Here is a 27,531-nt window from a genome sequence, read left to right on the forward strand (position 1 = left end):
CCAGTTTCTGATAACCAGATACCATAAGCTCCCCACCTTCCCAAAAAAACTGGCCGGCACTTCCATTTTCTGACATTTATTGAGAGCCGATGGCAGGAAGCGCAGACGGCTGCATAGACCACTCACCATCCCACAGGGCCGGGCACACAGATCCTAGAAAGTCCAGTCCGGTCCAGGGCCCGGATCCCTCAGACACACTGATCAGATGCACAGATGGATGGCCTGGGTGCTGTGAATCTCATCCACTGTGGCAATGACAAGGCTGTGATGTCCTCTTGGCTGTGTCGGGGGACCTTGGTCCGGGTGCTTTGGATGTTTGCTGCCCAGCCTCAGCCCCATGGGAAGGGGGCATCACCAGTCATCAGGGAGATGGCAGCGCGCACACATACACGCACACACACACACACATACAGCGTGGGGAGCACCAAGGGAGATGGACAGCCGGAACAATGGAGCACAATACAGAATCTGGACCAAACGACCAGCACAGAGCACACTATGTCCGTCCACCTGTCTCCCCAGCCCAGAGGCCTTTGGGGTATACACACACATAGTCGTCTTCACAACAGCTAGTTTCAGGCTTTTAAAAAATTAGTGTTTAAGAAATGTCAAAAGTTGTGCCCAACACATCTGGATCAGCAAACACAACAATAGAGACCAGCCAGTACTTTTTGAGGATGCAGGAAAGGGGGTCTCAGGGAGGGTGGAGGGGAAAGGAGGAGAAAAGGAATGACCACACAACACTTTTCAGACCACGAGCAAAGGTGTTCATTGGAACTTGGAGTGGGGTCTGCACTGGCCACTTGGTGCAGGAATAATAGCCACTGATGCATTCTAGAGGGTCACTCATGCCCTCACAGGCACGCGCGCGCGCACACACACACACACACACACACACACACACACCATATAGATGTGCCAAAACACATGGAATTATACACCAACACACTCCATTCGCCCTACACAGACACACCCACGTGTGCTAACATAGAAGGATACACCAACACACATACACGGCCCCACTCTGTGTGACATATCCACACCTCACTGTGCCCTCATCCACACCCACAGCTACCCTCAAAGCAGACAGGCAGACACCACACAAACAGCCTGACTCTGACTCGGTGTGTGTTTCCTCCACACACACTCACTCACTCACACTCCCCAGGGCCGCAGCCACACCCAAGAGGAGGAGGAGGAGAAGGGAAGCCCCTAGTGCCCGAAGGTCTCTGTGGTGTGGTGCCCGGGGACGCAGCCCGTCAGCAAACAAGGCACATCCTTCGAGTTCTTCAAACGCAGAGAAAGAGATGAAGAAAGAAGAGCAGCGGGGATGGGATGGAGACTTGGCGGAGCCCCCAGGGACACTGGTCCCACCTCTGGAGGATGGGAAGCCTCCTGTTTGTGCTACTGGGAAAGTGGTCTGACCACTGAGGGACAGACAGACAGTCAGACAGTCAGACAGACAGACAAGACAGGTGGCCTGGGCCTCCGACAGCTTTTGTCTCAAACGAAAATCCAGTTTTCTCTTGGTTGGTAAATGGTTTTCTATAGAATCAATAATATTTCTTTCTTTAAATATATATTTGTTAAAGTTAAAGTTTTTACCCTTTTGGATATCTGGGAAAATCTGCCTCAGCTCATTTCCAATAAATTAATACTCTTCTATAGCTTATTATCTGGTCTATGCCTCTCCCTCTGGGGCTAGGGGCAGGGTGCGGTCATTAGGAGCACACTGACCTGGGTCAGTCTGAGGGCAGGAGCCTTGGGAGGAGCTGTCCCCGCAGACTCACCCCAGGACCAGTCTCTCTGTGCTGTGATGGGGCCAGTTGGTGGGGGAGGCTGGGGCAGAGGCACCACCACCCCCAGCCCCAGAAGTTAAGCAAGGGGAGGCAGTTGCCGCCCCCCCCACCAAGAATCCCCAATCGAAATCAGTTCCTGTGCAGTACCTCTGGTCGTCAGGCCTGTGCTCTGCGGCTGATTGGGAGGAAGGGGAAGGTAGCGGGGCTGGGCCTGCCTCTGGGGGGTACTCCCCCACCCTCCAGTGGTCCAGGGAGCCCAGGGCCAGCCCAGCCCACAAGCCTTCTTGTCTTCTACTGTCTCCACCTCCAGCCAGCCCCACTTAGACTTGCTGTCCTTTGGGCACAGGGAACCCTGGAAAGCCAGGCCTTGACCCTACCCTCGACACCTCGTCACCCTTAGGGGCCTGACATAAGACCAAGGGCCCCCAGATGAGGCCTGGGGGCTTGTGCCCAGGAACTGAACCCCTCCCCTTCTCCCTGTAGTAGTGGAGATGGATAGAGAAGGGTGCATACCAGATAGATTGCTGGGGACTAAAGGAGGGGGAGGAGGAGGGAGGAAGAGCTAACCCAGCTGTTATTATTGCATCATGGGGCAGGGGGTAGGGGTGGGGAGCATGAAGCAAGAGGAATGCAGCCCAGGGCCGCTGTGAGGTGATCACTGGCAGCATCACCAGGGACCAGAAAGCCCTTGGACAAGGTAGGCCAACCTCTGACCCCAGCTTCCTGCTCTGCTCATGGCCCCCCGAAAGGTTGTGCTTGTGATCAGGGGGGGCATGGAAGGGCAAGGGGTGGGGACCCCTTTCAAGGGCACTGCTCTCAGTTCCAGTCCCCCACCCCACCCCAACATCCCAACCACCAACTACCAGGGCTTGACCGCCAACTACCATCTGATCAGCCAGGCCCTAGGGCAGGGGGGGTGACCCCCTCAGTCTCCTCCCACCTACCCCCAGGAATACTCCAGCCCCCAAGGACTCTGAGTCCTTGCCCCCCCAACCTCTCCACCTGCTCCACACCCTCATCCAGCCCAAGTCCCTGCCTGGAGGCTGGGTCAGTGCCAGGCAGAGGTCAAGGATGGGGCAAGGAGACAGCAGCAGCAAGGGGCCAGATGGGGAGGGGGTTCCATGAAGGAGGCCAACCCCCCAGAGAGCACACCCCCCCCAGCCTGCAGCACAAAGAAGGCGGCCAAGTGGATGGCCGGCTTGGAGCCCAATCCTGAGGTAAAGTTCTGTGTGTGGAGCCCGGGGTGGGGCAAGGGGGGGAGTCCTGAGGTTGGCTGGGCACCTGACGGGCTCACTCCAACATGGCATCCAGCTGGTCAGCCAGGTCGTCAAACATGCTGCCAATGTCATCCAGGATGCTGACCGTGCTCTTGGACTCAGTGGCCGAACTGAAACGGAGAGACAGAAATCGGGGGTGGTGACGGGGGAGATAGTGACCAGCGGGGAGAATGGATGGCGGATCACAGATTTAGAACCAGAAGGGACCCTGAGGTCATCTAGTCCATGAAGATGAGTTCCAGAAAGGCTGATGACTTACACAAGGTCGCATGGGCAAAAAGCAGAGCTGGAATCAGAATTCAGGCCCAATCACTGGCAGTGACTGGCTAGGGGCGCATAAGGGGATAGTGAGCCTAAGGGGGTGATGGGGAGAAGGGCAGGGGGCAGTGACCGAGGGGATGGTGACGATAGTGACCAGGGGAAAAAACAAAGGAGGATAAACAGGGAGACAGTGGCCTTGGGGGTTCAACACATACTCAGCTGCCTGCCCATTATCTTGCTTAATCTTCTCTTCCACAGCCTGCAGGGCGGCGGCCAGGGAGGCGCTGGTCTCCTCCAGCTTCTGGTGAGCACTCTCGCTGGCGCTGGCGTCTCCGGGGGGCATGGCCACAGCAGCTCGGGGCGGCTTGATGGGCACCTGCTGGGGGGGCACACCCGGCGATGGGGGCTTGGCAGGGCTGGCACAGAGTGAGGGCGGCGTGCTGGCTGGCTTACTGGTAGCGGCAGCAGCAGGTGCCTGGCGGGCAGGGGAGGGTGTGGGTGTGGGGCTGGCACTCACAGACTGCAGTCCCAAAGGGGCCTTGACTGGTTTGGGTGCTGTGGGCGGGGGTGGTGGCTTGGGAGACACCGGAGGGGGCGTTCCGTGGGCCCGCTTCACCTCTGTTGGGGGGAGAGAGAGAGAGCGTTTTACCAGCCACGCCAATCCTCAGACCTTCTCGATCCTGCTTTGGTGGACACACAACTCCGTTTCCTCACTGGGACCCACCCTGAGTCAGGGACCCTGGAGGAACAGGGTCCCACTAAACAAAAAGAATTCTGGGTGTCTTAACCTAAAGAAGCAGGCTGAACCCTCCCGGTGATGACCTCCTGGGGCGAGCTAAGGCGGCAATGTGTTCGAGGCAATGTGTTCTAGGCCCGTGATGGGTGCTGGGGAGCACTGCAGTGTCTAGCTCAGTGACTCTAGCTTCCGAGTGGTGGACACACTATATGCAGAGGAAGACAGCCGGTGGGGGGGGGGGGGGGCGGGGCGGTGCTCCTGACCCTGTGGCCACAGAGTTTAAAAAGGGAAGTTGGGAAGCAGGAGCCAGCCCCTGGCATCACGATTTGTGTATGTGTGTGTCTACAAAGAGGTGGCTGCCCATGTGTGGGCCCTGGTGTAGCAGGAGCCCGTGGGAATGGCATGATGTCTATCAGCATCCCAGAAAACACTGCCTCATCCCACCTCGGGTGAACAGAAGGGAGGACTAGGAAGAGGCGGGAGGCCTGGGTTGGTCCTTGTGCAGCACGCAGATTTCAGGCATTTGGAGTCCAAAGTCTGGGTTTCTGCCCTTTACTCCCTGCGTGACCTTAGACTTAGCCCCTCTGGGCCTCACTGTCCTCATCTAGAAAATGAAGAGATTGAACTAGGTGGTCTCTAAATCTTATGATCCTAAGAAAAGTGTAGATTCTCTCCTCATGAGGTCCTGTATACCGTGTCTGCCCTACCTCTTCTCCCTCCAACAGATGCTCAGGGGAAAGAGGGGTATACGTACCTGGGCTGCCAGGGCTGGGAAGTGGTGCCTTCTTGGAGGTGGTCGGAGGTGAGCCCTGGATCTTGGGGACCGGTTGGGCCAGGACGGGTTTGGGGGACACCGGGGGCTTAGCAGGCTTTTTGGCCTCTCCGTCAGGTGGGGGTGGAGGCGGCAGATGGGCGAGGTCGGCAGGAGGGGGCGCAGCAGGTGGAGGCAGCAGGGGCACCTCTGCAGGCCCACCGCTCTGCTCAGAGGCCGGCCGCCGGCGGACAGTGCCCGTGCCGTTCTGATACACAGACAGTGGGGGTGGCTCCATCCCAGGCTCCCCCCGCTCCTTGGTCTTGGGTCTCCGTTTCACTGTATCAGACTCGGTTAAGATGAACTTGATGTTCTCCTGCTGACTCTGCTTGGCCCGGATGCGCCGCTTTAGCGTGGCACTGGCCTCCACCTTGGCCAGCGGAGGGCCCTCGCTCCCCTCCCCCTTGGCTGGGCCCCGTGGCCGCTGCCTAATAGTGAGGCTGCCCTCCTCCGCGAAGGGGATGTGCTCTGGGGGGGCCTGCTCCCCACGGCGCGCAGCAGCCAGAAGCCCAGTGACAGGGCCACTGAGGGTGCGCCGACGGTTGACGACCTCCCCATCCAATCCAATAACATCCTTGTGCTTCACTGAGGCCAGTACTGTGGCCACACGTCCAGGCTCGGGGCTAGCAGGATGCCCGGCCGGCCCCGGGTGCATGGGATGGCCTTCCGGGGGCCTACGGGCAGCCCGGGCCCCACCCCCAATGGATGACAGCTCCAGCATGGCTGCGATGCTCTTGACACTGCCTGCACTTCCTGTGTCCACGCTGCCAGCCAAGTCGCTGGCCCTCCGTCGCTGGGCCCGCCCACCTGATGGGCCCTCCTCGGGCCTGACGTCCTCACCCTCTCCATCCTGAACCGGCTCGTCTGCCAGATTGGCACTGGACATGGCAGAGCTGGAGCGCTTGGGTGGGGGAGGAGGGGGCCCCTTCTTCTTGGGCCGCACTGCAAAGGACTGGCTGCGGTTGACATTCTTATCGCTGCCCGCAGGGGTCCTTACCGAGTGGCTCCGTCCCACCCGCCTCTGCACCGTGGCATAGGGCCCGGCTGCGGGCACCATCAACTCATCTCGGTCAGGCTCGCTATCAGAGGCTGCATACCGATTCAGGCTGTGTGCCCGCTTCTTGGGCCGCCCTGGCTCCTCCTCCACCTCCCCCACAGCCCCGGGGGGCAGACACAACACAGGTACGGGCATAGGGGCAGGAGCTGTCGGCGGGGGTGGCCCACTGTCACCTTCTACAGGCTGGGGTAGCACATAAGCAAAGCCCCGGTGGGTGGGGGACTGAGGCAGCGAACGGGGAGACATGGGCCTCTCGGCAGGAGGCAGCAGCTGCGGGGTAGGCTTCACCTTGGCAGTGGCCGGGGCTGGGCTGTGTGGAGCACCCAGGGTCTGTGGTGAAGCAGGACGAGGCTTGGTGGGTGTCTGAGGGGGCGTGAAGTGGCCCCCCGCAGCACCGGAGGGGAAGGACTGTCGGGGCTTGCCAGGTACTGGGGGTACGCTGGCTCTCTTGACACCATGACCGTGACGAGTGGGCCGGGCCTCCTTGGGGCTAGGAGTGGAGGCGCCCTCGTCAGCCAGGTACTCTTGGCTACGGGACATGGGTCCACTGGGTCCGGGAGGCCCATCTCCTAGCAACTCTTGGGAGCTGCTCATGTGTCGTGCCCTCCCGCTCAGGCTGGGCTCATGACGCAGGGCACTGGCCCGAGGTGTGGGGGGCAGACTGTTGGTGGGCTTCTCGGCCCCACCCTCAGGACCCGGGGGTGGGCCCGTCATGGCGGCCTGCAGTTCATCACTTAGCTCGCTGTCTTGGAATGTGATCATCTTGGGTGACTGGCATTCAGCAGGGGTGGGCTCCGGGGGTGGGGGAGACTCAATGGCCACCACCTCCAGTGACTGCGGGGCCTTCCTGCGCAGGGCCCCTGCTTCATACTTTCCATACTCAGCTTTCTGCAGCTCTGCCAACTTCCTGACTGCCAACATGAGTTTCTTCTGGTGCCCTGGACAGGAGGCACATGGCAGATTAGATTGACCGTGCCATGGAGACAATTAAAGGACTGCCCAATCACAAAGGCCCTAACACAGGTATTCCCTGGGTCACCCAGAGGAAAAGGCAAGGGTGGGCAGGGTAGAGGAAGAAAGGCACCTTACCTAGCTTGGTGATGCCAATCTCCTGCAGGTCCTCCCAGGTGATGTCAGTGATAAAGTCGATGTTCTCATAGCCGTTTTCCACAAGCACTTTGTAGTACTGGGCAAGGCCAATCATGGAAAGCCACACAGCCAGGTTAGCCTGAGGAAGAAGACAGCAAAGGCCCATCTAGGTCTCAGAACAAGCCAAGCCTGAACAGGTAGGTCCAGGCTTCCCCCGAGGCCCTCCCTGGCCTATCTCCCCCTACCTCCCCCCTCCCAGTCACTCAGGGTCTCTAACTTGTGCCTGGGGTCAGGAAAGACTGGGAAAGAATAGACAGACAGACAGACAGACGGTCAACAGGTGCCTCAGAAATCAGATCCTGAGAATATCAGACAGTAGACATTGACCTGAGTCTTGCTCTAGGCCTAAGACCTTGGAGAGGCCAGTACTGAGGGGTTGGGGGGAAGGCCTCCTAGTCTGAGCCAGCCCAGCCTGGCCTGCCCAGGCACTGGCATTCACCACACGCCACCATAGACATCAAAGCATCCAACCTTTTGTGTCTGTAACACACCTGTGGCCTTGCCCAGATATATGGAGCGGGGAGGGCTATGTGACTATTTCACCACCTCCTCCCCCAGCCAGCCAGCCAGCCAGCCGTTGGTCCAACCATCTGTCCACCCCCCCCACTACATTACACAAACACACATGGACACACATCCAACCAGATCCTACATACATGTACCTCCCCAGACATACACACACACACACACACACACACACACACACACACACCAGCTTCATCTCTTTCACACTCACCATCCTCTCTCCTCTCCCCACCACAATCATGGCTACCTTCACTTTCTCCTTCCCTGAGCAAAGCAGAGGCAAAGAGGAAGAAAGAACTCTGGGACATGATTGTGTTGAGCCCCAGTATAGGCATGTGCTTGTTGGGATGTTGCGACCTCCCCCTACTGACCCCACTAGTCATGCGTGTGCCTGGGCGATCCCCACAAGAAGAGAAGGAACTATGTGGGCCTTGGACAAAGAGTAATCCTGGGCGTGGAATAGAACTGACAGAGCCTTTCATTTTTCCTGGCCCATCTTTCTCCCCCACCCCTGTTTAGTAGATGAAAAAAATAAGGCCAACAAAGGGCTAATTGGCACGTTGGAGGTCACCCCATGAGTGGGAGTGACCGACCTGGGACAAACCACTTGTTTTCCAGGGTGCTCTTCACTGGTGTATGTGTGCATGGGTTCAGTGGGCTTGTGATGATTGTGTGGGCCTGAGCCGGTGGTGTGTGAGAGGTAAGCTATGTGTGTGCATACGATGCTGAGCTATGTGGACTTCACACCGTGGGTGATTAATAAATGCTTAATAAATAACTGCTCTCAGCCCTGGCCCTTGCTTAACAGAATAAAAGCTATTCAGCATCTTCTTCTCTTTTTTGTTCTCTCTTAGCCCAGACCCCAGCCATGCCCCACTGCCCTAGGACCTGCCCCGCTGGGGAGGCCAGCTCTGATGCCCATGATGGACAGATGGCTGGACAGGTGGCTCACTGCCGGCAGGGCCCACGCCGCTCCCAAGGTGCCATCCTCAGTGTCTGACCGAAACATCGCCTCACTCGTCTCCCCAGGGCCAGGTTGGGGGAAGCGGCTCCGTCCAGGCCAGCGGGCTCTGATGGGGCCCGTGAAGTTGCAGGTATATGCCCCATGCTGGGCAGCCACTGGGCTCCAGTGCTGAGGGCGACTGTCTGTCTGTCCTGGGGCTCCAGAGTGGGGCAGCACCCTCTGCCCTCCCCATACCCGCCACGGCTCTGCCACAGCCGAGGCGGGAAGGGTCTTACGGGTTTGTGTTCAGGTAGCCAGTCGGGGAGGGTCAGGCTGTTGATCTCTGTGGTTATCTTCTTCCGGTGGCCAGGTTTGGTGACACCAATGGCCGTGAGATCCTAGGGCAGAGAAAAGGCCCCATTACCGAGGTGGCGGGGTTCCCGGGGCCCATCTTCTGGGCCCAGCCAGTGGCCAGCTCACCTCGGGGGTCATGCGACTGATAGTGGGGAGATCATAGCCAGAGGTGATGAAGTTGGAGGCATAATGCTGCAGCTGGAAGGTGGCGAGCCACTGGGTCACAGCCTCCGCACTCTGGAAGACACAAGGAGGCACCTGCTGCAGGCCGGCCGCTGGTGGACAAGCCTTCGCTGCCCCGTGGGGTGGGGTGGAGTAGGGTGGGGTGGGGTAGGGCACTTCCGGCTTCTCCTGGGACCGCTCAGCCCAATTCTGCTGCTTCTTTCTCCAGCCTGGCCTCGGTCATCTGTAGGGCTGCAGCTGTCATCCAGGCCCCTCCCCAGTGCCGGCTTCTGCTCCTCCTCTCCCTGGCCTTGCTCCTCCAGCGTTGCTCAGCCCTCTGGCCCTCCATCGGGCCCCTCCAGCAGAGTCCAGCCACTGTCCAGGGGCCTGGCACCTCCTTCCCTTAGCCCTCCTCCATCTTTGTATCCATAGCTCCAGGACCGCTCCCCCAGGGTCCAAACAGCCCTCTGGCAAGCCTAATTGTGTGTGTGTGTGTGTGTGTGTGTGTGTGTGTAATAGTTGTGTTTGTGTCTTAGTGTTAGCCCAAGATCCACGTGCCTGGTCTCTTCTAACCCTAAAGGCTCCTTGGGGCAGGTTTATAGCCTCATAATGGTGCGTGGGCACAGAGGGAAGAGAAAACTTGTCCATAAGATCAGAACTAGGCCTGATCATCTCTGCCCAGAGCGGCTCTTGCCCCCACACCCTCACCTGGTCCCCCAGTGCCCTAGGGACGAGAGCCCAGGAGCAAGGAGCCCAGTGACATGCTGGCCTCCCAAGAGAATTTAGCCCCACATCCCCCCATGCCCCACCCCTACACCTCACACACACTCAACATCTTCTACACATGATACTCCTCTACTAAAACTCACACACCTCATCTTCTACACATCCACGTGCTTTCCCACGCACCCTGCATACACACCACACCGCCCCATCACGACAGAAACATACACATATCCACACTGGTGACAGCCTGGTCCGACAGACAGACAGGCAGACAGACGGGCAGACAGACAGGGGTTAAGCTTGACCTGGGCCTCCTCCGTGACCTCTCAGGGGACAATCCCCCTCTCTTACCCCATCTAGGGGGTCTGGTTGGGACAAGAAAGACATTGGCAGGTTCTTGTTGAACCCCTCAGAGATGCCTCCTGTCCTCAAGCCCTTCATTAACCCTCCCTCCCCCAAGTCAATAGGGTCCCTGTAAAAGAAGCGGTTCCACAACCTGAGAAGAGCCCCACGTTGTCCCCTCACCTTTCCCTCAGACGCCGGCTCCATTTTTTTGGGTGGCTGCTCGCCATAGGCCTGGCCTGTGTGTGTCACAGGCTGGGCACGAGAGGGACCTGGGCAATAAGAGGGAGAGGGGGAGACGTTCGTCAGAGGCTGAGGGCCTCAGATCCAAGGAGGCAAACCCAGAGAGAGGAGGTAGATTTGGGCCTCTTGGGGGCCGGGTCAGTGACCAGAGTCTCACCTGCAGGCCCCTCGAGGGGCTTAGTTGGACTGTCCCCTGGACCTGACTCCTGGATAGATTTCTGGGAGAGCACAGTCGCTAAGAGCTGGGAAGGCAAAGGGACAGACCTGGCCACGGTCACCAAAGAGCCGGCTTTTGATCAGGATGGCCCCCACCCACCCGTTTTCCCATCTGTCCAGTCATACCTTGACCCCTTCAGAGCCGGCGTGCAGAGCATGGCTCCCGCTGCCCCCGCTTCTCCCACTGGCTACTCCGCCCAGGCTGCCGCTGCGGTCCGCACCTTCCAACACCAGAGAAGCTTCAGGAGCGATGCCCACTCCCTCGACCCCTCCTCCAGGCGCTGCTTGCTGGCTATAGTTGATGATGCCCATGAGGGAGAGGGGCCCCTGCCCTGCCCTGCCCTGGTTTCCCTACCAGTGAAGGGCTTCCTCAGGACCCAGATTTCCTCTGGAGGGGCCGCAGAACTGCCCTGGGAAGGGGACAGGTGGGATGGGCTCATGTCAGCTCCTCGGGACCCTTCGAATACAACACAGATATGCTCTGAGTCTTGACCCCTTACCTCTAGAAAGACACTAACGCCCCTACTTTAGAGAGTGGGGCCCTGGCTGGGCCCCTCTGGACTCCCCAGGGTGAGCACAGCAGCCAAACAGCAACCCCCCCCCCTCCAGAGCATCCCAGGACCCTGAAAGCCCAAATACCCTTCCTCTCTCTTAGTGGGCTAGGGCCTCTGACAGAAGCAGCCAAGCCGGCCATAGCCAGGGGTTAGGCCGGTTAACCCTTCCCTCTCCCCCCTTTCACCCCTCCCCCTTGTACCACAGCCCCAAACCCCGACGTTCTTCAGAGCAGGGGGATCAAACAGGGGCCTTGCATCTTGACTGCTCAGCTTTTTGTGGGCTGAGGACAGACAGAAAAGGGATAGGGACAGAAAGCAAATGGAGAGGAAATTGAACAGGCAGATAGAATTCCTAACCCTTCCCCATTCCCTCCAACATCACCTCCATTTCCCCGAAGGTGAGCTCCTCAAACTGTCCTTCCCTCTCTGAGCTCTTACAGAAGGGCAGGAGAGAGAAAGACACAGAGATACCCACAGAGATCAGAGACAGGGACAAGGAGAGACTCAGAAAATGGGAGAGAAATGCAGAGACAGACAAAGTGGCAAGTGAGGGGCCTGAGTCACTGGCTGCCACTGACCAAGGGAGGGAAACACTCAAATTCAAAGGAGACCAGTTTGCAGTCAGCCTGTCTGGGGCTCCGCTGGACCGCTGCCAACAACGGCATTCTGGGGAACAGCTGGAGGGAGGAGGGATGTTGATGGGGAGAAGGGGTGGAGGAAGATGGAGGGAGGAAATAGCAGCATTGACAGCAGAATTGGAGTCAAGCGAACATCCCTCCACCCTGCCCCCCAACCTCAGCTCCAGGGGAGACTGGGTTCATCTGGGTATTTTTAGGGGGTGATGCAAGAAGTGGGCTAAGGGGATAGGAAGGCCCTAGGCTCCAGATTCTAAACGCCGACCTCTGGGTCACCTCCCCCAGAATAGCTATGATTCTACAGGAGCCTAGACCGCTAGGTCTGGGTGCTTGTCCTCTGCCTAGTTCCTGTCTGGACCTGGGTTCTCTGGGAGTGTCAGAGGAGCCCGTTCTCATTTCCACGGCCAAGGGGTGCTCACACTCATGCACATGTGCATCCATGTTCAGGTCTCTGAATACCCAGCATGAACATAAGATACCACATGCCAAGGTTGAGCCACGCGGATATGGTGGGGAGGGAGGGAGGATCAAGAAGGGAGCACTACCTTGTATGTTAGAAGGGAAGGGATGGGAAGGGAGGGGAAGGAAGGGGAAGGAAAGGGAGCCACTCCTGCCCCCTACTGCCAGGCAGAAGGATGCAGTTCTCTCTTCCCAGAGAGGGCCTGTCTTGTTCTCAAGCCCCAGGGACAAGAGTCAGTAACTGTCCCTGGAACCGTCCAGGGCTAGGAAACTTGAGTTTGATCAGGGCTCAGGGTGAGAGGGTTTAGGGTTGGGGATACAGCAAGGTTTAGGAGTGAAGATGAGAAGTGGGGGGTGAAGGGCAAAGCTGAGGGTAGAAGCCCGGATGAGGCTCAAGGTAGACTAGTTGCCTGCTCGTTTGGTGATGGCCTCGCCTAGGCTAGACGGGAAATAGCCAACACGATCATTGCCAGTCCGGTTGTCATGGATACAGCCTTTCCACCTGCCATCGGGATGCTGTTCAAGGACCTGTACCAAGTAGGGGGCAGGGTTGAGGACCTACGGGAGGCTCTGAGGGGTCTTGGGGCCCAGGACAGCATGATCCAGGGAAGATCCATCCCCCAACATGAACACACTGGGGTTGTACGAGCAAAATAGCAGAGACAGCAGGGGGAGGGGTTCAGCAGGCCCCATCCCCCACCCTTTGCCATCAAGTTAAGCAGGAAATGAAGCTTTGCCTCAACATGGGTGACCGAGGGCCTCTTGGTGTCACTAGTGACTCCCAACCTACCAGGAATTCTCCTAAATCATTAACTAGAGGACAGGCACAGCTCTGCCTCCTGTCCTGGAGCCAACCCTCCTTTGGAAGCTGAATAATCCCCCACCGCCCGGACTCCCCTGCCACGTCCACGTCTTCTCACAGGCTGTGGCTCCCCATGATCATTTCCCTAAGTGGCCACGTTTCCCCACCGCCTCATCCAGAATGACCACAATGGCGATGGGGTAGAGACCGAGGACCCAGGAAGTCTCTGACCTTGGTCTGCCCCACCCACTGACCACCTCCTCCCCGGACCAATTCTCCCACAGGAAAGCTCCTTGCTCTCCCACTTACAGTGATCACATCTCCTGCCTTCACATTCAAGCTTGTCAGGTCATAGTTGTTGCAATAATCCTTCGTTGCCCGCACCTGCAGGGCCGCTGAAGCCTCTGGAGGCACGAGAGAACAAACCCACCCCGTCCCTGGAAGTGAAGCCGGCCATCATGCCATCCAAGGCTGCCTAGGCCCGAGCTTCCTCAGGTCCCCCCTTCCCTCATTACCCCACATCTTCCCACCTCTCAGCAGCTGCTTGATCTCCTTGCTGGCCTGGGAAGTCGTGAATTGGTGGACAATGTCCAGCGCGGTCTGGCTGTAGGTGTTCCTTACATGGGCATTGATTCCACTCTGGTTGGAAGGGGAAGGCACATTTAGATGGGGAGCCTTGGGGCCCTGGCGGGGGGGGACTGGAAGAGCTTGGGACAAAAGCAGAAAATGGGCACCAAACCCACTGCCTCATCCGGAGCAACCGTGAGGGAGCTGTGGGGGGCGGGGGTAACCAAGGACCCCGGAGGTCTCTGACCTCTGTCTAACTCCTGATCTTGGTGCCCCCAGCCCTTCTCTCCCGGACTCTGACCCCACCAAGCCTGTCTCCCCCTCCCTGAGCTTACATCCAGCAGGAGCCGAACCACATCCGTCTTCCCACAGAGTGCGGCCTCATGCAGGGCAGTGCCTGATTTGGTCTGACGGTTAATGTCAATGCCAGCTTGGAGGAGGAGTCTGGGCATGGGGGAAGGCAAAAGGGCCAAAGGTGAACCAGGACACCAAGGCCAGGCCTCATTGCAACCTCCTATCTCTGGCAATGAGTCCTCCCCCCACCCCCATCACACATCCCTCAGGTCAAAGACTCAGAAAAATCTGACTCTTCCTGTTCTCTCCTTCTCCCTTCTCAAATGACCCTATCAGGAGCTATATCTTCTTGGATCTATGGTCCTCTCTTTTCCACTCCTATACCCACGATCTGGGATGGGTATAGAATTATTACTACAGCCTCCAAACTGGCCTCCTTGCCTCTATTTTTCCCCCTGTCAAATTCATCCTTTACTGCCAAAGTAATCTTTCTGGTTTTTGGTTTGGTTTCCCCCCCACCCCGGGCAGAGGGTTAAGTGACTTGCCCAGGGTCACACAGCTAGTGTCAAGTGTCTGAGGCCAAATTTGAACTCAGGTCCTTCTGAATCCAGGGCTGGTGCTTTATCCACTGCGCCACCTAGCTGCCCCCCAAAGTAATCTTTATAAGGCCCTACTCTGATGACATTACTTCCCCATTCAAAAACCTTCAATAGTTCCCCATTACCCACCAGATAAAAACCACATTTCTTTGATTGCATTCAATGCCCTCTGCACCTTAAGCCTACCCAATTAGATTTCTCTCTCTGCTCTCACTAGCGTCTGTTTCCTTACTGTCCTCTCCTCCTCTCCTGAATATACAAGGCTCATTCCCACCACTCACACTGTCTTCCTCGCCAGGAATCCTATTCACCACCCCTACCTCCTACCCCATCCAAATGACACCACCTCTGTGAAACTATATTTGATCTTTCCAGCTCAGACTACCATCTCTCCCCTGAGTGCCCATCGCTGAAGCCCAGAATCCAGAACTCCTTCCCACATAGCCTTATCCAGCTTTCTCCCCTTTTTTCTGTGTAAATCTAGCCCTCTTCACTGACTGGGAGCATCTTCCCCAATGACAATATCCTGGTTTGTTCCTTCTCTGTTTCCCTCCCAGATCTTGAACTTCCTAAGGGCAGGGCCAAGGTCTGCTCCTTCTCTGTCTTCCTCTTTGGGATGGCAAAGGAATAAACCTTCATGAAGCCCCTACTACGTGGCAGGTATTTGAATGAAAACCAACCAGTATTATCTCATATGATCCTCACAACCCTGGTGGTAGGTGCTATTATTATCCCAGCTAGTGACTATCTGAGGCTGGATCTGAACTCAGGTCATTCTGACTCCACCTCCAGATCTCTATATACCAAGCCACCTAGAGGCATGAGACCGGGAACCGGGACAAGGGAATATTCAGGAAAGACAGGTCAATTAACCAATAGAGAAAAAGAAAAAAAAAATCCAAGGGCCTCCCCTCCCTCCCTCTAGTCTATCCCTCACCAAGAGCACACCTGATGATGTCAATGTGGCCATTCTTGGCTGCCAGGTGCAAGGGGCTGGTGCCATTTGGGTCAGTGGCATCTCCTGGCCGAGGCTCTAGTAGGGCCGCACACATGTTACTACTCAGGAGCAGCTGCACCACCTTTAGGGGGATGGAATGGGGAAAGGGAGGAGAATCAGGACAGCTCCTAGCATGGGTGTTGCTGCTGTGCCAGAGAAGCTGGGAGGGAGGGACAGGATCAGGCTTTATCAATCTGCTCTCCCCACGTGCAGCCCCCAGGCTCCAGAGACAGAAGCGCCTGGACTCCCCCCGTCCCCAACCAAAGGGCCCCATGGAAACTTACCCCGACGCGTCCAAACTCACAGGCCAGGTCCAAAGGCGTCTTCCCCGAATTGTCCACGATGCAGGGGTTGGACTGATGCTGAAGGAGCATCTCGGACTGCAGGTCCCACAGGGAAGGGAAAGGGGGAGAAGGAAATCAGTGAGAGCCGGTACAGGTCCGGTACCCCATTCCACCCTGGTCCTCCCTTTGCGTCGGCCCGGAGGCCTCACCACATCGTAGTGCCCATGCTGGGCGGCCAGGTGCAGTGGGATGTGGCCCTCATCTGACGGGATGTTCACAGCGGAACCTGCCTTCAGCACCAACTTCATAGGCTCCTTCCTGCCTTGCCAGGCTGCATAGTGCAGAGGCCGCATCCCTGGGGTAGGATGGTGACGGTCAACTAGACCCTGACCCCTGTCTTGGCCTAGGGCCTCCCTCCAGAGTGGGGAGGAGTGAGCAGCAGAAATGGGGGGAACTTGCCTTTATTGTCTTTGATGTCCACAGCGGCCTGGGCCTCCAATAGCAAGGCAATGAGCTCGGTGTTGCCATTGAGGGCAGCGTGGTGAAGGGCTGAGAAGCTAAGGGGAATGGGATGGGAAGGTCACATTAGGGTGATATCCAGCCTCGTCTCAAACCCCCTCCAATCCACAGGCCAGAGGAAGAGTCCCCCAATGACTCCCCAACTCACCCATCAGGGTCCTGGAAGTTGACATTGACCTTCTTGGCCGAGCCCAGAAGTTCTAGGAGGGAAGAGAGAAGGAGTGAAGAGGATGAATGGGAAAGTATTGCTCTCCCTGACTCAGGCCATATTAAGGAGGTCAAAGACCCCCTTCTTCCTCTCCAAAAAAACCCCAAAAAACAAAAAAAACAACCCAAGAACATGTATATTCACAGAGGCCTAAAGTCAATAGCCTGGCTCTAGAGGAGTCAGAGCCCAAATCCAAGTCCAACACTGAAATTCACCATGTTAATAGTAATTAATTATAATAACTATGTGCCAGGCTCATTCTACTGTGGGAGGATAGATGCTTTTTTTTTTTTTTAATAATCCCCATTTTACTGAGGCAGATGGAGGTGAAGTGACTTGCCCAAGGCCACACAGCTAGTAAGTATCTGAGGCCAAATTCTCAGGTCTTCCTGAATCCAAGACCAGCCTCCAATATATCCCTGAGCTGCCTAGCTGATATTTCCATGGTGTTTTGTGATTTACAAAGTCCACCACCTCTTCTAATTCTTACAACAACCACCATGCTGCCAGGTAGGTAATATAGTTATTCCTGTTCCCATTTTACAGATGAGAAAACAAACAGAGGAGCAAAAATCACGCTGCCGGAAGAAGTAGGTGCCACCTGTAATCACTGACAGGAGAAAAGATGGCTGCAGTTGGGTAGTGACTTGGAGAGTCAGAGTGATGGGAGGTGGGGGCACAGATGGGGAAGAAGCAGCTAGACACTCCCTAGGTTTAAATATACAGATTCCACCCATTAATTCGACCTTCTTCCCTACACATAGAGAAACCAAGGCCTGGGGCTGGACCCTCCTCCTCCTTTGACTGCCTATAACTAGATTTCATTGTGGGTTTTTGTTGTTGTTGTCTTTTTTTTGCAGGGCAATGAGGGTTAAGTGATTTGCCCAGGGTCACACAGCTAGTAAGTGTCATGTGTCTGAAGCTGGATTTGAACTCAGGTCCTCCTGAATCCAGGGCTGGTGCTCTATCCACTGCGCCACCCTATAACTAGATTTCACAGAAGTGGGAACAGATAATATTGGCCATCTGTGCCTCAGTTTCCCCAGTGGCCCTTCCCTAATGCCAGACTATCATAAGATCTGGTGCCACAGGCTCCAGAGCCTTTTTCACTACTACAAGAAACCCCATGCAGTAGCCTACAGAACTGGGCTGTGGACCCTGAGATGCATCTCCCCCTTAACCCTCTTCCCACCCCCACCCCACACACACTGCCACCCTTCCCTGGGCTCCTGGCCCACCAGGGCACTGATCCAGCTTCTGCTGCTGCTACTGCTTCTCTTCTACTAAATATAGCATGGGGGGGGTGGGGAAGACAGGGAGAATACACAACAGACTCTCATACACAAACACACACACACACACACTTCCAGGACAGGCTGAGGACTCTGTATGGGAACTAATTGAATAACTCCCCCAGTGAGTGATCCATCTTTTTGACGTCTGCAGACAGGGTGGGGCAGGTTGGGCTGGCTTGGGAAAGCTGGTAGATCCAGGACAGGGGTGTCTCTTGGGGAGAGATGGAGGCCCCCAAGGCCTTAACATTAAACTACTGGCTCAGTGAAGCCCTCACCCACTTTTCTGTACACTCAGCAATAGGGCTGTTGCTTTCCCTTCTCCACCCCACCCCCTCCCCTACTTTCCCCTGGTTCCTCAGCATCTCCAGCATAAATTGGGAGAAGCTGGGACCTGACTCTAAGGTCCTGGTCCAGCAGCATAAAGCAGAACTACCCCTGCTAAATGCTGAAGCCAATGTACATGCATGTGTATTTATCTGTCTCTCCATCTCTTTTCCCTAGATATCTGAAGCATTCCTAACAAGACTGAGATCCTGATTGATAATGAACCTCAGACTGAGCCAAAAATCCCGTTCTGCCCTTCTGCCAACTGTACCTGCCACTGACACCCCTGCCCCCCAGGATTCAGGCCCAGAACAACCTGGACAGCCCTCCGCAGAATAGAACCTGCTTTCTGTACCCAAATGTCCAGCCATTCTCTCGACTCACATCATCCTCTTTGAATCCCCTCCTTCAGCTCTGATCCCTGAAGCCCCCAGGATCTGCCAGTGCATGCTGTCAGCGGGACTGCCCCCTCCTGTCCCTTTCTATGGTTACTCCCCCAGAACCGGGACCCAAGCCACCAAGGCCAAACTCTTGCTAGAGAAGGAAGAGGAAGTCGGGTAGAGAGCCGGGTAGATGGACAAAACATACAGGAAAATGGGCAGCCAGAGGGATGAATGGGTATCGGATGGGCACGGACAGACAGATGAAAGACAATCCCCTCAGAGCTGGCTCTCTTGGCCCCTGCCCTGGGCTCAGGCCCTTCGCCGGATCTGAGTCAGTCCTGGCCAGACTCTAGTGGCCCCCCACCACCACTGGGCCTGCCAGGACATTGGTTACATAACCTGTTTGTGGGTCAATCAACTCCAAGGGGGAGGGGACCTCCAGACTGGACAGAAGCCCCTTTGTCCACGATTAGGATGAGGGGGGGTGGGGACTTAAGGCCAGGCCTAGGGGGTGTGGTCTGGTGGAAATTCGATAGGATCAAAGGAAAATGGGGAGAAGGGTGTGATAAGATTTCTGGGCTGGGAGTTGAGTTCTGTGTTCTAGTCCTAATTCTGTCACGGACTATGTGACTTCATCCTCCTGAGACTTAGTTTCTCCCATATGTAAAATCAGGGGTTTGGATTAAATCATCTGTAAGGTTCTCCTGTTCCTAGGATTTCTCTTACAGCTCTAACTTTCTATGTCTTAAGGTCCCTTCCCTTACCTAAGGAGGCAGGCTAGGTAGTATAGTGGATAGGAGTGTGGGGGCAGGAAGACCTGAATTCAAATACTGCCTCTGAAATTTATTAGCTGTGTGACCCTGAGCAAGTCCCTTAACCCCCTCAGTTTCCTCAAGTTTAAAATGAGCATCCACTTTACAAGGTTGTTTTGAGGTTCAAATGAGATCATATTTGTAAAAACAAACAAACAAACAAAAACCTCTTAGCACAGTGCCTGGAACATAGTAGATGCTTTAACAAATGTTTATTTACTGGGGGCAGCTAGGTGGCTCAGAGGATAAAGCACTGGCCCTGGATTGGGGAAGACCTGAGTTCAAATGCAGCCTCAAACACTTGACACTAGCTGTGTGACCCTGGGCAAATCACTTAACCTTCATTGCCCTGCCAAAAAAAAAAAAAGAAGAAGAAAGAAAGAAAAAAAATGTTTATTTACTTCCTATCCCTCCTTCCCTCCTTCCCTCTTTCTTTTCTTCCTTCTTCCTCCCTTCCTCCTTCCCTTCCTCCCTCCCAGCTAACATTCTGGGCATCAAAGTCTCTTCCGGCCCTAACATTCTGGGCACTAAATGCCTTAAAGCACAAATATTCTGGGTTGTTAAGTTCTCTTCTAGCCCAAGCCTTCTATGGTTTTGTGATTCTCTCCAGTGAGACCCACACATACATCTGCTCAGTCACACCAGAGCATAGCAGATCTACCTCATTAGCACATAATAGGTGCCCAACAAATATTTTTTGAATGAATGAAGTCACACATCCACACAGTCACAGATCCACATGCTGTCACATACACAGTCACCCACGCTTGCCTCCCTGGCCAGGGGGTGACATTTTAGAGCAAAGGAGGCTGATTTCCAGGGACGGAATTGAAACTAACACCAGGAGGATGGGAGGGGCCTTGCCAAGAAAGGAATCCCCTACCCCCATCAGACAGACAGACAGACAGACAGAGACAGACAGACAGACAGACACACACACACACACACACACACACACACACACACGCACACACGCACACAGGAGTCACACAGACCCAAAAACACCAAGAGAGAAAAGGCATAGCCTAGCTGTCCTGATGATACCCAGGGCTGGGGAGAATCTGTCTCCTCCATTAGACAGATTAGGAAATTGATCCAAGAAGCAGGACACTTACCCTCTTGTCCTCCTTTTAGCTCTAGTCCAGCTCTGTGTTAGAAATCTGCTAGTATTTAGTGAAGGGAGGGCAAAGATATAGACTCCAATTTCTCCCATCCCCCTCTTTCCCTCAGAAAATCCACACAAAATGTCACAAATAGCCTCAGGTCTTCCCAGGCTTTTTTGAGGTCATCGGATCTTTCTCTCTTCCTTTAGGGAAAACAGCTAGTCCTTCAGCCCAGGAGTTTCCTCAGCAGACATAATAAATGACCACACAGAGACTTTAAGAGCTTCCCGCTGGATTATCACCATATCAGCTCTGACTCCAGTTCTTCACTACCCTGATCCCAATGTCACTGAATGAATAACCCTAATACAACTCTACCGACCTCCAAGCGTCACCTCAGTAAAATAGCCCTAGATATGAAGCACCCGATGCTACGATAGCAGCATGCTGAGCCCGTATCCACCACACTGACTCTGAGATCTCACCATAGCGACCTCACAATATCAGCACCAACCCTGTGATCTCGCCACCTTCACCCTGAGATATAATCTTACTGATCCCATAATATCACTCTACTGACCCTGGGGTATCACCATGGCAATTCCAAGATATTACACTAACCCCATGATACCACCCTGACTCACTGTCCTAATCCCAAGATATCATTTTTCTGAGCCCTTAATATCACGTGGTACCCTGTGGACACTGACAAGTGTGTCCTGTGTCCCTCTATAAGGGGTGGGGCTTCTCTCTACAGACTAAGAGACTCCCCAAGGACAGAAGTCACACACACTTGACCCCTAGAGCTCAGACAAACTCTGACAAAGTTAAGGTTTTAGCATAGGATAGGGGCAATAGTTTTATGACTCGAAGAGGCTGGGGTGGGGTGGGGGAATAGAGGGAGAACTCCAAATATAGTGTAGTAAGTTTAAGGGAGTGGGGGAAAAATAATATTTCTGGATTCTCTCAGCCATAGCCCTTGCTCTTGGGCAGCCCAGAATCTAAGGGGAGAGTAGACACACCCATAATTGTGGTGATATTGTGGCAGATTCCTTGTGGGTTGATTGGTGGAAGGTTGGAGTGCCTGGATCCTCCTGGTTGCCCCATCACCCACTCTGGTCCCAAAAAGGTGGGCAAGGCATTAAGTTGAACCGTACCCTTGGCTTCTCAGGATCCTTGCATTATATGGTAGCAGAATGATTATAGGTCACTGGCAAATGGTTCTCCTGGCTTACATCCAAAAACACACACACACAGAGGAAGACAGAGATACATGGATATAGATTGTAGGAGATTATTCCTCAACTATGGATCTGGGCGATGCACTTCTTCAAATCCCAACATCCACCAGTAACTAAGTTTTGCCAAGTTACCTGAGTAATATATATATATATATATATATATATATATATATATATATATATATATATATATATATATATATATATATATTTGGTTTTGGTGGGGCAATGAAGGTTAAGTGACTTGCCCAGGGTCACACAGCACACCGAGCTGTGTGTCATGTATCTGACTCCAAATTTGAACTCAGGCCCTCCTAAATCCAGGGCCAGTGCTTTATCCACTGAGCCACCTAGCTGCCCCCAACCTGAGTAATGTTTTTGGCATTCATTCCCACTTCTCTGAGACTCACCGTGCCATCACCCTAGAACAGGTCTTCATTACCACTTTCCTGGATGAGCATAATAACCTCCTAACAACCTTTGCTTCTCCCCTTCCCACTTCATCATGCACAAGCTGCCAAGCCAATCCTCCCAAGGTACCTCTCTGATTCCATCACTCCCTTTTTTTTTTTTTTGGTGAGGCAATTGGGGTTAAATGACTTGCCCAGGGTCACACAGCTAGTAAGTGTTAAGTGTCTGAGGCCGGATTTGAACTCAGGTCCTCCTGAATCCAGGGCCGGTGCTCTATCCACTGCACCACTTAGCTGCCCCGATCCCATCACTCACTCCTAAGCTCAAAAGAATGTCCAGTAGCTCCCTATTGCCTACTAAATAAAGCCCAAACTCCTTAACTTGGTATTCAAGGCCCTTTACAACATGGCCCCAGCCTACTTCCCAATCACAAAAACACCCACATAATAACTCCCTTTTCCATAGCTCTCTACATTTTAGGGAGTTCTCTCCCTCAGTGGCACAGTATCTCCTTGAGGACAGGGGTAAATTTGTGTTTTGCCTTTTTATCCAAAAAGTTTTCTTTGCACACAGTAGGGACAGAAAGAGAATTTTTTGTTGAATTAAATTGAACAAGATCATAGGGATAAGGATCCTGGACCTGTAATTCCATTGACACAGGAGGAACATCGAGGAACATTGACATAGAGGAACTTCCTCTACAAATGCAATGTGATACATGCTATTTACAGTTTTAGCAATGTTGCCTGTGCCTGGAGCATTGAAAGGCTAAGTGATTTGACCAGTATCACAAAGCCTTCATGTGCCAGAGGGGAGACTTGAACCCAGGTCTTCCTAGCTCTGAGGCCAACTCTATAGCCACCATTCTATCCTGATTCTCTATGGAGTAGATAGTGCAAATATTACTGCTCCCATTTTACTGATGAGAAAATCGAAGTTTAGAAGAGTCTAGGATCTAACCTAAGAACCCCCGGTCTCTATACAGCTATTTTATTGCATTCTGTTGCAGTTACTTAAATGGTATAGTATAAAGAGACTTGGTCTCTGAACTCTAGGGACATGAGATGAATCCCAGCCTGAATACTTACTTGCTATATATGTAACCTTGGGCAAATATAAAGACACTTGCACTCCCTACCTCAATTCAATACAGTTCAAAATTTATGTATTTGGGGTGGGGTAGGCAATGAGGGTTAAGTGACTTGCCCAGGGTCACACGCTAGTAAGTGTCAAGTGTCTGAGGCCAGATTTGAACTCAGGTCCTCCTGATTCCAAGACTGATGCTCTATCCACTGCTCTACCTACCTGCCCCAATATTTATGTTGAATGTCTGCTATCTGCCAGGAACTGTGTAGGGCATCAGGAATACTAATACGTACAAAAATTACCTCTGAACTTTTGTTCCCTCTGCCCAGAATTCCTTCCCCCTCCATCTCCTCTCATCTAAGTCCAACTCATACTTCAAGGTCCGGTTTAAACCTCACTTCCTCCAGGAAGGCTGTAGAAACTCAAAGATGAGGAAGTTCAGTCTGACCAGTCCAGTTCACTTAGAACTTCTTCCTCTCTGAGTTTCTACAACCTTCCAGGTGAGCCCCCCAAACAGCCTAGCCCCTGATTATACCACTCCTGTCCTCTTCTTTCTTCTGCCAAACTGATAAGGCCTAAAGCCAGGGTTTATTCCCCCAGCCCCACCTCCACACACCAAACAAGAAGTGGGTACAAGGGGCACTCAGCTCAATCAGGCTAGCCAAGCTGGGACAGTGTGATGAGAGAAAGAAGAAGGGACTGTGAAAGAGGATGATAGGAACAGGAGGGATGATGAAATGAATGGTGGATGATAATGGAGGAAGCAGACAGGGGCATGAGGAAGATGATGGGAGGATGGTCTCCCATCCCAGATTTCTACCTCTGCATGGGAAGCTGGTTAAAAGGATGATGGAGAACAAGACAGCCTTCTGATTACAGTGAGGAAAATTTCTATTTCCTCTGAGCACCAGAGCTGCCCACTGAACATCACTCCCTGCCCTGGCCCCACCCTCTCACTCCCTGGGCCCAAATTCCAGCTGCACTTTGCTGAATCAAAATATATCTTACTCCAAAGCAGGCCAGTGTCACCATGGCAACCGTGCTAATTCATGAAGGGGTTTCTCCTCTCTGATTTATGAAGCCCGCCCCCTTGGAGTCAGAGCACCCAGTTGGGGTTTCTGCCCCTCTATGTCCCTGTGTCTCTCTCTTTCTCTCTCTTTCCCTGTCACTGTCTCTCCTTATCCCTAGCATCATCTCTGTCTCTCCCAGTTCCTATCTCTCCATCTCCCTGTCTATGTACCTAACTTTGAGCTCTTCCAGAGCCCAGAAACAGATTATTCTCACTCTGAACCTCAATGTTCCTGGTTCAGGACTTTCCAGGTGGACTATTGACTTCTGACCCTTGCGGGGGGGGGGGGGGGGGGGCGTTAAACCAGGTGAGCTTCCGAGAGAACCTATGTGTGATTAATGGGTATGATCTTTGCCTTGAGGGGAGGGGGATCAGAGAGATTAGAAATGAGTGTTGAGGGAAAGGGAGTGGTCCCCTAGTCTAACTAGCTCCCACCTCCTTGTGTCTATGTATGTTTATCTGTGTCTATGTCGATGTATATAACTGCTAGTCTGGAGGGAACTGTATATATCTTTCCGTGTATGTCGGTCTATACCTGTATATGTGTGTGTGTGTGTGTGTGTGTGTGTAGTGCATACTATATTCTGGTCTCCCATCTGATTCTAAGGAAGCCTGAAGAAAAACAGACCTGGAATCACTGTTCCCCTAGTGGGTCCCTATCCCACCCTCTGACAAGGCAAGGGTTAGACTAGAGGCTGGTTACCTTAGAGGTTTAATGACTGCCTCCCTTCCCCCACCATGCCCCCCAGAATTGAGAGTACTTCAAGCCCCTGACTTTCCCTGGGGAGGGGGGGAAGCTCCTCTGATTTCCCAAGAAGCCCCTTCCCCCACATTGGTCCTAAGTGTTGGGAATAGGTGGGGCAAGGGACAGATTCACACAAACAACTTGTAATTGTTCACTAACACTCAGTGACACACTTGTACACAGACTGCCAACTACTGCTCACACAGATGCACTTTGATATACACGCCATAGCCCCACACACACACAGTCAGTCACATGCAGAGGGAGGCATAATCTCGAACACTCTAGGAATTGGCTTCTACCTCCATCTCTTCCCCCTTCCGTCCTTCCCCCGCCCTCCCCCAGCCCCTCCATCCATCTCCTGCTCCTGGGGGAGGCTCTGGCTGAGCCAGGATCAGCGTTAGGATCAGAAGGCTGAGCAGAGGCTCCTGGGCCCTCCCAGGGGGAGCTTACTGCAGCCAAGGGTTCTAACCTTACTACTCTGCTAGCTTCCTCACTCCCATATCAGCAGAAGGAGACTGAGGGGCACTGGGTGCTTTGAGATCCTTTCCCCCCAGCTTCTCTAGACTGTTTGATAAGAGCTCCCACTAGGCTAGAGGAATAGGCTCCAAGAATAGACCAGTAGCTCAGACACCTGAGTTCTTATCCTCATTCTGCCCCAAGTTGGGCGACCTTGGACAGGTCACTCAGCCACTTCGTGCCTCAGTTTCCCTATCAGTAAAATACTGTCTAAACCTTCTCCTCAGGGGCCATGGAATGGGATTATGTCTCCCCACAGAGCCCATGCCCTCTGTCCCTTGCCCTTAGCCCCCTCCCCCCACATATATACATGCATCCATACATATTCACATATACACATGGTCACATCAGCCACACCCTCAGGGTGGCCCCTGCCCAGTTTTCTCCAACCTTTGTTATTAAGCATGATGCAAAAGTGTAAAAGACCTATCCCCGTCCCCCTGGGGAGCTACAGGGATGGACAGCCCCTCATCCCCAATTGGAGAGCAAGAGAATCAAAGACCTAGGACCCTGTTCCTCACTGTCCCCATCCGCACACCTAGGGAGAGGCAGCATGTGAAGCTATGAGAAAGAACACACATGGGACCGTTTAGGTGGCCCAGTTGCTTATGCGTCCACCTGTGTGTCTCAGAGTCCCTGTGACCCTGTATCTGACTGTCCTAGCCCTCTCTGTGCCCATCCATCTCTGTATCCATATATCTTTCTGTAAACCTCTTGAGTATATGTGCTGAGGTGTGGGGGGGTGCTGGGAGGGACGACATGGAAGGGCAGGGGGAGGTGCGGGTTTGGGCTGTTGGATAAAATGCGCCTCCGGAGCCTGGTGAGGGCGAGTCATCGCCTGCCCCCCCCCCCCTTCTCTCGGCCCCAGGCCAGCCTCTCTGCAGCCTCTGGCTAAAGGGGGGGGGGGGAGGGGGGAGGAGGCGGGCTACCGGGGGCGGGGCCACAGACACCGCCCCCCTCAGCCCGTATCCCCCCACCTCCCGGAACCCCCAGACACTGCAAACCCCCAGTGTCTCCCCACCCCCTAGGTCCCCTGGGGATCCCCTCAGACCCTGCATTCCTAATCCCCAGCATCTCTTCGTTCCGTGTATCCCCCACCTGCACCCCCTCCCAGACCTTGCACACTCCCCTGGCATCTGGCCGCCCTCACGGATCCCCAGGGCCTCCCCGACGCCCCCAATTCTCCCAATGCGTGCCCCCAGACTCACCATCGCCTCTGGACCCCGCATCCCCTAGGCAAGCATCTCACCGCCCCGGGGGCCCTCTTGCCCCAAGCCCCCCCACCCTCTTCCCAGCCCCCCCCCGATTTCTCCGCCCCCAGCCCAAAGCAAACCACCCCCCCGCCCCCGCCCCCGCCCCCGCTCACTGGCTTTCCCGGGCCGCGGCCTCTGCAGCAGCCTCTGCACGGCGCCCACGTCCTCCGTCTTTACCGCCTGCACCAGCTCCTGGTCCTTGCCCATGACGGGGTAGCCCGCCCGGCCCTGCCCGGCCCTGTCCGGCCCTGGTCCCGCTCCGCCCAGGCTCCAACCCCGGCTCCCGGCCCGAGTCTCCCGACCCCAGCCCCAGCCCCAGCCCCGGCCCCGGCCCCGGCCCCGGCTCCGCGCTCGGGCTCGGGCTCAGCGGCGCCGGAGCATCCTCGCCGCGGCTCGCGGGCGGGAGGGGGGAGCGCGTCACGGGCGGGGGGCGGCCCGGGGGCGGGGGGATGGCGGGGATGGGCGGGGGCGGGGCCGGGGGGAGGGGCTGCTGCGGCCCCGGGCGGAGGGGGTGTGTGTGGGGGGGTTAGTGGGGTTGGGGGAGCCTGGTTACCTGGCGCCGCCTCCAGGACGCCTGGATCCCAAGCATCTCCTTACACCTCTTCCCCCCTCCCCCCTTCCCTAGTCACGGTGGGTTCCCTCTTCCCCAGCGTGTCTATGAGTCTATCTGTGTGTCTGTGTCTGTGTCTGGGCTGTGCTGGGGAAGATGGATGGAGACGCATAACCTCCACCCCTGGGCAGGGTGATGAGTGCCGGGGAGGACTTTTTTTT

General features: G+C 54.8%; 1 protein-coding gene across 7 annotated transcripts; it reads right to left on the bottom strand.

The window, feature by feature from the left end:
* Positions 1 to 60: 60 nt before the first annotated feature.
* On the bottom strand, positions 61 to 27,413 carry CASKIN1 (CASK interacting protein 1). 7 transcript variants are annotated; one of them, XM_043976082.1, is made up of 21 exons: positions 26,874 to 27,053; positions 16,460 to 16,511; positions 16,252 to 16,349; positions 16,002 to 16,147; positions 15,793 to 15,888; positions 15,460 to 15,590; positions 13,954 to 14,062; positions 13,582 to 13,690; positions 13,361 to 13,455; positions 12,660 to 12,777; positions 10,957 to 11,058; positions 10,728 to 10,822; positions 10,543 to 10,627; positions 10,326 to 10,414; positions 9,039 to 9,149; positions 8,855 to 8,956; positions 7,031 to 7,169; positions 4,828 to 6,879; positions 3,855 to 3,955; positions 3,553 to 3,713; positions 61 to 3,186 (listed from the first exon to the last, which is right to left on the bottom strand). In XM_043976082.1, the coding sequence occupies exons 1-21, from the start codon at positions 26,965 to 26,967 to the stop codon at positions 3,090 to 3,092; spliced, it is 4,182 nt and encodes a 1,393-aa protein (XP_043832017.1). In that variant the 5' UTR covers positions 26,968 to 27,053; the 3' UTR covers positions 61 to 3,089. The 7 variants fall into 7 exon arrangements, with proteins under 7 accessions (XP_043832017.1, XP_043832009.1, XP_043832031.1 ...); XM_043976074.1 differs by having other exon boundaries at positions 3,553 to 3,716; XM_043976096.1 differs by lacking the exon at positions 26,874 to 27,053 and adding an exon at positions 27,314 to 27,413 and having other exon boundaries at positions 3,553 to 3,955.
* Positions 27,414 to 27,531: the final 118 nt, after the last annotated feature.

Source organism: Dromiciops gliroides, chromosome 1 (assembly GCF_019393635.1).
Source record: "Dromiciops gliroides isolate mDroGli1 chromosome 1, mDroGli1.pri, whole genome shotgun sequence".
NCBI lineage: Eukaryota > Metazoa > Chordata > Mammalia > Microbiotheria > Microbiotheriidae > Dromiciops > Dromiciops gliroides.

Excerpts from the sequence above, each read along its gene's own strand:
- CASKIN1 (XM_043976067.1), bottom strand. The coding sequence starts at position 26,967 with ATGGGCAAGGACCAGGAGCTGGTGCAGGCGGTAAAGACGGAGGACGTG. Across the intron at positions 14,063-15,459 it reads GGCCACATTGACATCATCAG|ACTCCTCCTCCAAGCTGGCA; the intron begins GTGTGCTCTTGG and ends CCCCATGCCCAG. Across the intron at positions 13,691-13,953 it reads TGGTTCGGCTCCTGCTGGAT|AGTGGAATCAATGCCCATGT; the intron begins GTAAGCTCAGGG and ends CCTTCCAACCAG.